The sequence below is a fragment of the Dendrobates tinctorius genome, unplaced genomic scaffold, assembly GCF_039654945.1.
Source record: "Dendrobates tinctorius isolate UK_male_01 unplaced genomic scaffold, ASM3965494v1 ptg000120l, whole genome shotgun sequence".
NCBI lineage: Eukaryota > Metazoa > Chordata > Amphibia > Anura > Dendrobatidae > Dendrobates > Dendrobates tinctorius.
Window position 1 is genome coordinate 468555 of NW_027361788.1, and position 12059 is coordinate 480613.

Below are 12059 nucleotides of genomic sequence, written 5' to 3' on the forward strand. Positions count from 1 at the left end.
ATTGGGCACTTTTCCTAAAGAGGTTGCCCCAATTTCAAAAACGTCTGCCTGCAGGTTAAGCTCCCTGTAATAAAATAAAATAGAAAGTGAGCTTTACTCACCCTTTAGGGTCCAGCGCTTTGTCAGCAATGCTGCAGCCAATCACTTGACCTCATCGTTTCTGTTGATGTAAACAGCATGCGTCACTGAGCTCAGTGATTGGCTTTAGCAAACGTGGCATTACCGCTGCAACCGAACAACAGATGGGGGCAGCGACAGAGACACAGCGCTGGACCTCACAGGGTAAGTAATGCTCAACAAAGTTTTTTTGAAAAGGGACGACCCCTTTTATTCAATTAGATAAGTACTTTATTTTTGCACTTTGTACACATTAATACATTTTATTTTTCATCTAGAGAAATCGTGGAGCATGAATAAGAAATAAATGAAACATGATGTGATGTGAATAAAACCTTAGCCTCTCTACCATCTTAATGAATCTCATTGACTTATTGGGACTATGTTAATCTTCCTGTCAAAAATACCAAAAAAATTTAAATTACTAATGTGATCTCGGCCCAATTTATAATAAAACATTATTAATAAGTTAGTTAGTAAAATTTCCTAATCGTGTGCAGAAAACAGAGAGCCGGCTAATATGGTGCCTCACCTGGATTTGTAGAGGAAGGTTTTCTCTGACTGTTACTAATAAGCTCTCTGTTGGTTTCTCCTTACACAAGAGAACCAGCTCGAGCTCCATATCGTCTTTAATGAGTAAGCCTTTGGCAACGAGGCCAATTCTCATGACTCCACATAGCACCCGACCACTCTCATCCCTGAAAAACAAGCAGAGTGGGATTAGACAATTACAGCAAGGGATTTACAAGCTCTGCAGCGAGTCAATGAGTAAAGATTCACCGTTGTTTTATTTTTATTTCATAAATCAACAGTACACATGAAAATAAGAAATGTTATAATATATCTCATCAGAGAAATCTGCTTCTTTCTCCTCCTGGCTTGATGTTTCACAATTCGCAACTCAGGGGTGAAATCTGTAGTCAGTGAAGACAGATTTTCACATTACTGAAATAGGAGATGGCAGTTGATGCTTGGAGGAGCTAGCGGAATTCACAGGCATTCTAAAGAACCTACTCCATAGAACGTTATAAGCTCCAACTGTCATCTCCTATCTCAGTGATGGAAACATCTGTATTCACTTAAGACTCATTTTACCAGTGAATTGAGAATAAATGATCCATCCAGGAGGAGAAATAAACCTAGTTCTCCAATAATAAATATTACAAAGACATTATTATAATGTATACTATTGAATTATAAAAAAAGAATAAGAGAAGTAAAGTATTGAGCTGGATCACAAGTTGGTATAAGTGCACTGTGTAGGTGCACATTCACACTGTGGCCATTAATAAACATAACCTAGGATAAAAATTGGACCAAATCGAAAGTGTCTGTCAGCCTCTGTCTATGAATAAGCATTATAAAATGACGGGAAAGGGATTAAAAAAACAGTAATAAAATGACATTATACTCTCCTGTCCTTACACCGCCTCCCCAGGACCCTAGTCCCACATGTCGGTCTTTGGTGCATCAGTGATTGGCCTCATGCTGTCACATGGGGGAAACGGAAGTGACATCAGTGACGTGGATCACCATGTGACTGGTTAAGGCCAATCACTGTCCGCAGAAGTGGAACGGAGCGCTGGGAAACCAAGGCAATGCACCCTGGGATTTGGCCATGCATATTAGTAAATCTTCTCCAAGAAGAAGTAAGCTGACCCAATGCTGGTGAGGACCACTCAACCTCCATGGAAAGTTTGCATTTAGGGTTGAATGTTGACTTGTGGGCTTGAATCAGGAATGGTAATTTGCAGATAATTTACTATATGTACTGTAAGTCTATGGGCCTATATGAACCAAGGGAGAAGCAAAAAATATTTTTTTAAAGGGACTGTCCAGTAAAAACAAGTAGATAGGTGATGAAATATGGATTAGTAGGTGTCCAAGAGCTTGGACCTGCACTAGACGGGGCACTTTTATTCCGGTTGTAATGGTGTGATGGTATGGAAGTCCAATCACCACTTCATTCATTCATTCCCTATGGGGTTGCTGAATTTGGGAGCCACATAGAGAATGAATAGTGCCGCTGGTCAGGCATGTACACTGCCGCTTTATTCTGAGGATGAAAGTGTCCCATTCTGACAATCTATGTAGTTCCTCGCGATCACACCTCCATCGATCACCTATTCTGTGGACAAGTAATAACCTATGTATCACCACTTTAGGATACTGTCCACCTTACCGCAAATTATGAGAAGGCTAGATTTCATTGAGGAGTTTCTTAACCAAAGCTAAAGGACATGAAACTGCAAGTTGATTTCTAGATTTTTTTTTTTTATTCATAGCATTTATTATTTCTTATATTATGCCTCTGCTGCTGCAGAACATCTTGTTGAAAGGTAATGAGTAATGAAGAGCAAACGTGCTGGGATAAGGCGTTATCAGAGTATGCTCGGGTGCTAACTGAGTGACTTTGGCGTGCTCGAAAAATATGTTTGAGTCCCCGCGGCTGCATGTCTCATGGCTGTTCAAAATCTGCAACACATGTGGGGATTATCTTCCAAACAGGCAATCCTCGCATGAAATTCGAACATATTATTCAAGTCACTCAGTTAGAATATGACCATGCTCGGGTAACACCTTATCTGAGCAAGTCACTAGTAATGGTCCCTTTTATGAAAGCAAAGATAAGAAATGGCATGATATATAAGAAACATCCTCCCCCCTACACAGTAAAAGAAAGAGGGAGAACGGCGTCAATCTGTGGCTCGCACAGGAGAGGAAACTTCACCGGAAAAGTGCGGCTCATCTCTAGCTTCAGGTTCTGGCATCAGAAAGTGACATGCTATCGTCAGAACGTGTTAATGGAAATCGACTGCTTTGTAGTATGTCAGTGCAATATACACCTCATATACATTAGTGCCAACAAACCTCTCGAGGACGAGTGAGCACATGACGCTCAGCATAGAGATGCACATTAATAAGTGCCGGGGGCGAGGTACTCGTCTATTTATACGCTGGTGTGTCAAGACCTAAAACGATCCTGAAAATGTTGCACACCAATCCGAGTGCTCATGGTTTCACTGTTGCAGATTTTTTTTTCTTTTTCACCACATTCATCCCCCCTTTTTTTTGCATTTTTAAAGCTGTCTGCGGAGTGTCCTGAATTTAGGACGGAGCTGGATCCATAAAGGAGGGTAATAACATCTCTGACTATTGTGAGAGGAGACATTAAAATGAGCGGAGCGCAGGGCAGACTCAGAGGGATTATACGGACAAAAGGAGCGGCAAGGAAGCAAAACTGTAAACAGGAACGCGCCATCTGTGAAACTATCATTTATTTCAAGTTGAGAGATTGCAGTGGGTTACTAAATCCCACTGGGAAGATCATTCTACCTGAGCTATGAATAATAGGCTACTCGCAGAGGTGGATAGTGCTTAGCCTGCAGGAAGCGCTACGTGAGGATGTCTCTAAGTACACGAAAACTAGACACTCGTCTGCTGTGTCAGCAATGTCCCTCTCACTTAGGCACAGAGATGAGGGACTTGCAACCAGGCATATTAAAATTTATTTAGTAATGCAAAATAAACACGCAAACAAAAAAATATATATACATATATAATTACTTGCCTGGGAAATCAACCGAGCGGCAATTAAAATATAACATGCACTAAACCCTTTAAAGGGAACCTGTTAGAAATGTTTACCTATACTCCCCTCCAAACCATTAATGTGTGGCCCTATAAAAGATAACCCAGTCAATCCCTTTATGCCCCCAAAGTGATGTTCCAGCAGCGAGAAACTGCGATTTAAAGTTGTATTTGAAAGTGCATTGGGGCGTGACGATGCACTTACAGCTTCTCATCCTTAAGGCGCAGTCAGACGGCTGTATAAATCGGACTGAGATCAAAACGCAGTGCATAGATTGGAATGTGGCTCTCCTGTCCCGAGCGTGACAGATTCATGTATTTGTATGCAGCTGTCAGGATCAGGAAAGCTGCCAGCCAATCTGTGCACTGCGTTGTGATCTAAATGGCAGTCTGACTGCACTCTAAGGCCGGGGTCACACTAACCGACGCAAAATACGCTCAGTATTTTACATGCGTAATACGGATGAATGGCCCCTAAACAGTGCTCCGTAATCAAGGTGCGGTCGCGTATTTTGCGCATGTAAGCATCCGTATGTAATCCGTATGGCGAGATTTTCTCGCAGGCTTGCAAAATGGACATATAATGGAGCCCTATGACAGGGTTTCTAACAGAAACCAAAGAATAGATATAGACACACAGAATGCACATACATATATATATATATATATATATATATATATATATATGTATTCTATGTGTATATATCTATTCATTCGTTTCTTTATTAAACCTGTCTGTGTGAGTTTACTGTATAGCGCACTGAATTGCCGGCTTTGCTAAAAGACACCTGGTGTGTATTTCTCGCAAGTCACATGTGTGGTCCGTGTGTAATGCGTATTTTTTGCGCGCCCATAGACTTGCATTGGCGTACTACGGCCGTAGTACGCTGACAATCGCAGCATGCTGCGATTGGCACAGACCGTAGAATGCGGATGAGAAATATACGGCTGGTGCGAGGGACCCCATAGAGAATCATTGGTCCGTGTCTAATGCGTGCTTTTAGCGCCTCTCACTCGTCCGTATTCCTCGCCAGTGTGATCCCGGCCTAACCCTGTAATACCTAACTAGCAGCACCCTCTCATGGCTGATTGACAGTTCCTTCATGATGGTACTTGGCAACAGACCTGTCAATCAGGGGGGCTGTAGGAAAGAGATACAGTGTGAGGCCGAGAAGTTAGAAGTGCATCATCACTCCCCAATGCACTTCCATACAACTTTAACACACGCTTTCTTGCTGCCTGAGCAGTTTTTGGGGAAGAGAGAGAAAAAAGAGAGCTTTCTCGCTGTCTGAGCAATCCTTTGGGGAGAGAGAGAGAAAAAGAGGGAGAGCACAGAAACACTAATAAATATGATGAAAGTCAATAGACAGTTTTCCACCAAGGTCTACATGCAAATGCATTTTTCACTTCAGCAAGCTACGAGTGGTCAGACATCTTTTCCTATCCTGATTCAGAAGAAATAGAACATTGTATGAGAAGATACCTATTATTTTTGAGAAAATTCTAAAAAGTGACAGTAGATGGAATTTTTAATAAATTTGCAAAAATTTCTACATTTCTATTTTGTTTCAGTCAAGATGGGGTGCAGAGTGTACATTAATGATAAAAACATTGAACTGTTTTGAATTTACCAAATGGCTGCAATGAAACAAAGAGTGAAAAATGTAAAAGGGTCTGAATACTTTCCGTACCCACTGTTCATTTATTCTTACACAACTAAATCCAACATGAAGTTATCAGCAGTACAGATCTTCCAGATCTTCCCTGTATTTGCATGCTGCACACTTTCAGTTTCCTCCCTACCCCAGTGGTATCTGCAAGCTCAAACCCAAGAAGTCTCACAAAACTGTCAAAATAGTGAGACAATGGAGAGACAGACTTTGTCTTATCTTTCTTAAAGGCCACTGTTTTTAGCACTAAATTAGATGATTTTTTCCCCATACATATATATATATATTTTTTAAGAAAAATTGAATATTTTAGTTTTTGTTTTTTTTCAAGTTTTTCAGGAAGCGATAGGGTCTCTTTAAAGATGTTCCAAATGAGGTAAGGAGGCTGAAATTGGTAGAGTAAAACAGGCCCTGTTACTTGCAAGGGTTTTAAATGGTTATTCCCAAAATGGTAAATTATCCCCTATTTCTCGATGATCGCTTGGGATCTGACTTTTGTGACTCACACCAATCCTAGAAGTGAGGTTCTGAAACCCCCAAAAGGTTCGAATGGACCTATGCTCGACCTCCCCTCTACTCATTGTTTATGCGGCTGCAGGAAACAACGAAGCACTGTGCTTGTCTTTCTCCAGCAGACCCATAGACAATGAACGGAACACGAAGGTCTAACATGCGCATCTCCGCTCCAGTCAAGACAACCTAGGTAAATGAGTAATTTTTGCAGGAATGAATGTTCAAGTCAAGACAGAAAAATATTTATGCCTTTAGTCAGAAATCACAATGAGGGTCTTATAAGTGAAAGACTGCTGGCGCATCCTTGTAACTTTATGACAACCATTGAATGGTGTATCTGGAATACATTATGGGCCTCTAAAAGAAAATCATCTTATCGCACAATTGTGTAAATGTAGGCGGCAGTAAATGCGCAGCTGAGAGTCACGACAGTTAAATTGCAAAATCTAGTGATGGATCTGCTTTAAAGGGCGGCGAGTGACTTACATTAGAAGAAACTCAACTATTAATATCTGGATATCGTGGGCTACGAAGCTTTTCATTTTCACATGAAAACTAATGAGTTTATAATCATGTTCTTTCCCATTGAAAATAAAGGTAAAAATGTACAGAAATATATCACAATGTTTATACAGTGGGGAAAATAAGTATTTGATACTCTGCCCATTTTGCAAGTTTTCCCACCTACAAAGAACGGAGAGGTCTGTACACTTCACCCGTGAGAGACAGAATCTAAAAATAAAATCCAGAAAATCACATTGTATGATTTTTACATAAATAATCTGCATGAAATAAGTATGTGATACAACAGAAAAACAGAACTTAATATTCGGTACAGAAACCTTTGTTTGCAATTAACCCCTTCATGACCAAGCCTATTTTGACCTTAATGACCAGGCCATTTTTTGCAATTCTGACCAGTGTCCCTTTATGAGGTAATAACTCAGGAACGCTTCAACGGATCCTAGCGATTCTGAGATTGTTTTTTCGTGACATATTGGGCTTCATGTTAGTGGTAAATTTAGGTTGATAATTTTTGCGTTTATTTGTCAAAAAAATCAGAAATTTGGTGAAAATTTAGAAAATTTTGCAATTTTCAAATTTTGAATTTTTATTCTGTTAAACCAGAGTGTTATGTGACACAAAATAGTTAATAAATAACATTTCCCATATGTCTACTTTACATCAGCACAGTTTTGGAAACAAAATATTTTTTTGTTAGGAAGTTATAAGGGTTAAAAGTTGACCAGCGATTTCTCATTTTTACAATAAAATTTACAAAACCATTTTTTTTAGGGACCACCTCACATTTGAAGTCACTTTGAGGGGTCTATGTGGCAGAAAATACCCAAAAATTACACCATTCTAAAAACTGCACCCCTCAAGCTACTCAAAACTGCATTCAAGAAGATTATTAACCCTTCAGGTGTTTCACAGGAACTAAAGCAATGTGGAAAGAAAAAATGGACATTTTAATTTTTCCAACAGAAATTTTCTTTTAGCATCAATTTTTTCATTTTCACATGGGAAACAGGATAAAATGGATCCTAAAATTTGTTGGGCAATTTCCCCTGAGTACACTGATACCTCATATGTGGTCATAAACCACTGTTTGGGCGCACGGCACGGCTCAGAAGGGAAGGAGCGCCATTTGACTTTTTGAATGGAAAATATGCTGGAATATTTAGCGGTTGCCATGTCGTGTTTGGAGAGCCCCTGTGTGCATAAACATTGGAGCTCCTCCACAAGTGACCCCATTTTGGAAACTAGACCCCCCAAGGAACTTATCTAGATGCATAGTGATCACTTTGAACCCCCAGGTGCTTCACAAATTGATCTGTAAAAAAAAATAATAATTTTTTTTCACAAAAATTTTCTTTTAGCCTCAGTTTTTTCATTTTCACATGGGCAACAGGATAAAATGGATCCTAAAATTTGTTGAGCAATTTCTCCTGAGTGCACAGATACCTCATATGTGGTCATAAACCACTGTTTGGGTGCACGGCAGGGCCCGGAAGGCAAGGAGCACCATTTGACTTTTTGAATGGAAAATTAGCTCCAATCGTTATCGGACACCATGTCGCATTTGGAGAGCCCCTGTGCACCTAAACATTGGAGCTCCCCCACAAGTGACCCCATTTTGGAAACTAGACCCCCTAAGGAACTTATCTAGATGTGTAGGGAGCACTTTGAACCCCCAAGTGCTTCACAAAAGTTTATAACACAGAGCAGTGAAAATAAAAAATAATTTTTTTTCCTCAAAAATGATTTTTAGCACACTATTTTTAATTTTCACAAGGCTAACAGGAGAAATTGGACCACAAATCTTGTTGTCCAGTTTGTCCTGAGTACGCTGGTACCCCATATGTGGGGGGGAACCACTGTTTGGGCACACGGCAGGGCTCAGAAGGGAAGGAGCGCCATTTGACTTTTTGAAATGCAAATTACTTCCAATCGTTAGCGGACACCATGTTGTGTTTGGAGAGCCCCTGTGTGCCTAAACATTGGAGCTCCCCACAAATGACCCCATTTTGGAAACTAGACCCCCTAAGGAACTTATCTAGATGTGTAGTGAGCACCTTGAACCCTCAAGTGCTTCACAAAAGTTTATGACCCAGAACCGTGAAAATAAAAAAAAAATTTTTTCCCTCAAAAAATTATTTTTTAGTGCGCAATTTTTTATTTTCACAAGGGTACCAGGATAAATTAGACCCCAAAATTTGTTGTCCAGTTTGTCCTGAGTACGCTGGTACCCCATATGTGGGTGGGGACCACTGTTTGGGTACACGTCGGGGCTCGGAAGGGAAGTAGTGACATTATGAAATGCTGACTTTGATGGAATGGTCTGCGGGCATCATGTTACATTTGCAGAACCCCTGATGTACCTAAACTGTGGAACCCCCCCACAAGTGACCCCATTTTGGAAACTAGACCCCCCAAGGAACTTATCTAGATGTGTGGTGAGCACCTTGAACCCCCAAGTGCTTCACAGAAGTTTATAACGCAGAGACGTGAAAATAAAAAATATTTTCTTTTCCTCAAAAAAAATGATTTTTAGCCAGCAATTTTTTTTTCCACAAGGGTAGCAGGATAAATTGGACCCCAAAGGTTGTTGTACAGTTTGTCCTGAGTACGCTGGTGCCCCATATATGGGGGGGAACTATTGTTTGGGCACACGTAAGGGCTCGGAATGGAAGTAGTGGCGTTTTGAAATGCAGACTTTGATGGAATGGTCTGCGGTCGTCATTACGTTTGCAGAGCCCCTGATGTGCCTAAACAATAGAAACCCCCCACAAGTGACCCCATTTTGGAAACTAGACCTCCCAAGTAACTTATCTAGATGCCTGGTGAGCACTTTGGACCCCCAAGTGCTTCACAGAAGTTTATAACGCAGAGACGTGAAAATTAAAAAAAAAAATTTTTCCACAAAAATATTTTTTTAGCCCCCAATTTTTTATTTTTCCAAGGGTACCAGGAGAAATTAGACCCCCAAAGTTGTTGTGCAATTTTTCCTGAGTACGCTGATACCCCATATGTTGGGGTAAACCACTGTTTGGGCACACGTCGGGGCTTGGAAGGGAGGAAGCACCGTTTAACTTTTTGAACGCAAAATTGGCTGGAATCAGTGGTTGCACCATGTCGCGTTTGGTGACCCCCTGATGTGCCTAAACAGTGGAAACCCCTCAATTCTAACTCCAGCCCTAACCCCAACACACCCCTAACCACAGCCCTAACCCCAACACATCCCTAACCCTAATTCCAACCCTAACCATAACCCTAACCCCAACAGACCCCGAACCCTAATCCCAACCCTAACCATAACCCTAACCACAAGCCTAACCCCAATTCCAACCCTAACCCCAATTCCAACCCTAACCCTCTTTCCAACCCTAACCCTCTTTCCAACCCTAACCCTTTCCAACCCTAACCCTCTTTCCAACCCTAACCCTCTTTCCAACCCTAACCCTCTTTCCAACCCTAACCCTCTTTCCAACCCTAACCCTCTTTCCAACCCTAACCCTCTTTCCAACCCTAACCCTAACCCTCTTTTCAACCCTAACCCTCTTTTCAACCCTAACCCTCTTTTTAACCCTAACCCTCTTTTCAACCCTAACCCTCTTTTCAACCCTAACCCTAACCCTCATGGAAAAATAAAAATAAAAATATTTTCTTTATTTTATTAGTACTGCCTACCTATGGGGGTGATAATCGGGGGGTTTATTTACTTTTTCTTTCATTTTGATCACTGTGAGAGTGATCAAAATGAAAGAATGGAATCTGCAGCCGGCAGATTCGGGCGGGCGCACTGCGCATGCGCCCGCCATTTTCAAAGATGGCGGCGCCCATCATCCGGACCCGAGGGACACCGGGAGGGACGGGGGGACTCAGGAGGTACCGGGGGGGTGAGGGGGGGATCGGAGGCTGGCGGGGAGCAGAGGGAATGGGAGGGGGGCAGATGATGACTGCGGCGGCAGATTGCCGCTGTCATTCAGTTGCGGGGGGGGGCGATCGCCGGTGGGGGGGGGGGGTGGAATCGGTGTCTCCAGCCATGTCCGATGCTACAGCAGCGTCGGACATGGCTGGATTGTAATATTTCATCAATTTTCATTGATGAAATATTACTATCGCTCTGATTGGCTGTTTCACTTTTAACAGCCAATCAGAGCGATCGTAGCCACGTGGGGGCGAAGCCACGCCCCCTGTGGTGAATTACAAAGCCCCCTGTATCTGCGGGTCGGGTGACCTTTCAGTGACCCCGGTCACCCGACCCGCAGGGGGGCTTTGAAGTCATGACGCCACATAGGCGTTACTGGTCAGATTTGAACCAGGTTTCATGACGCCTATGTGGCGTCATTGGTCGTGAAGGGGTTAAAGAGGTCAGACATTTCCTTTAGCTCTTGACCAAGTCTGCACACACTGCAGCAGGGATTTTGGCCCACTCCATACAGATCTTCTCCAGATCTTTCAGGTTTGGGAGCGGTCACTGGGCAGCATTGAGTTTCATCTCCCTCCAAAGATTTTCTATTGGGTTTAGGTCTGGAGACTGGCTAGGCCACTCCAGGACATCAAAATGCTTCTTACGGAGCCACTCCATAGTTACCCTGGCTGTGTGTTTCAGGTCATTGTCATGCTGGAAGACCCAGCCATGACCCCTTTTCAATGCTCTTACTGAGGTAAGGAGGTTGTTGTCCAAAATCTTGTGATTCATGACCACATCCATCCTCCCTTCAATATGGTGCAGTTGTCCTGTCCCCTTTGCAGTAAAGCACCCCCAGAGTATGATTCCCCCCATGCTTTATGGTTGGGACGGTGTTCTTGGGGTTGTACTTATCCTTCTTCTTCCACCAAACAAAGCGAGTAGAATTGATACCGAAAAGCTCTATTTTGGTCTCATCTGACCCCATGACCTTCTTCCATGCATCCTCTGAATCCTCCAGATGATCACTGGTGAACTTCAAACAAGCCTGGACATGTGCTGGTGTGAGCAGGGAGACCTTGCGTGCCCTCCAGGATTTTAATCCATGACAACATAGTGTGTTACTAACGGTAATGTTTGAGACTGTGGTCCCAGCTCTCTTCAGGTCATTGACCAGATCCTCCCGAGTAGTACTGGGCTGATTCCTAACATTTCTTAGAATCATCCTTACCCAACAAGGCCTTCTCACCAAGTTGCTTGCCTATTGTTCTGTAGCCCATCCCAGCCTTGTGCAAGTCTACAATTTTGTCCATGGTGTACTTAGACAGCTCTTTGGTCTTGGCCATAGTGGAGAGGCTGGTGTGATTTTTACATAGTGAGCCTCAAGAGGGACAGTATTACTGACGTATGTAAAGTGCTATTGAAATAATAGTACTCTATAAATAAATAAAAAATTAATTATTATTACCTAAGTTATGTAGGTATGTGTTAGCTATGTAGTTGAAATCTACGTATGTGTGCCTAAATTTTTTTTGTTTTTGTATTTTTATTTATTTATTTATTTATTTTTAATCTATATATACCTATACGTATGTATGTTTCTATGGATTTAAATGTGTCTATGACATATATGTGAAAGAGATAATTAGTGTATGTTTGAAGAAACTGGTGTCCTAGTCGAGGCAAAATTGGCCCTGTAATTGCCCAGCAGTAGTTATGAAGTGGTAGAGGCAAATTGGCCCTGTAATTAG

General features: G+C 42.0%; 1 protein-coding gene across 4 annotated transcripts in view; it reads right to left on the reverse strand.

The window, feature by feature from the left end:
• The window catches only part of STRBP (spermatid perinuclear RNA binding protein), a 184664-nt gene that overhangs the window by 74036 nt on the left and 98569 nt on the right, over window positions 1-12059 (reverse strand). For all 4 annotated transcript variants that reach the window (XM_073590689.1, XM_073590692.1, XM_073590690.1 and 1 more), the window contains one exon: window positions 650-815. In XM_073590689.1, coding sequence (XP_073446790.1) covers window positions 650-815 — 166 coding nt within the window. The remainder of the gene's footprint in view (window positions 1-649; window positions 816-12059) is intronic.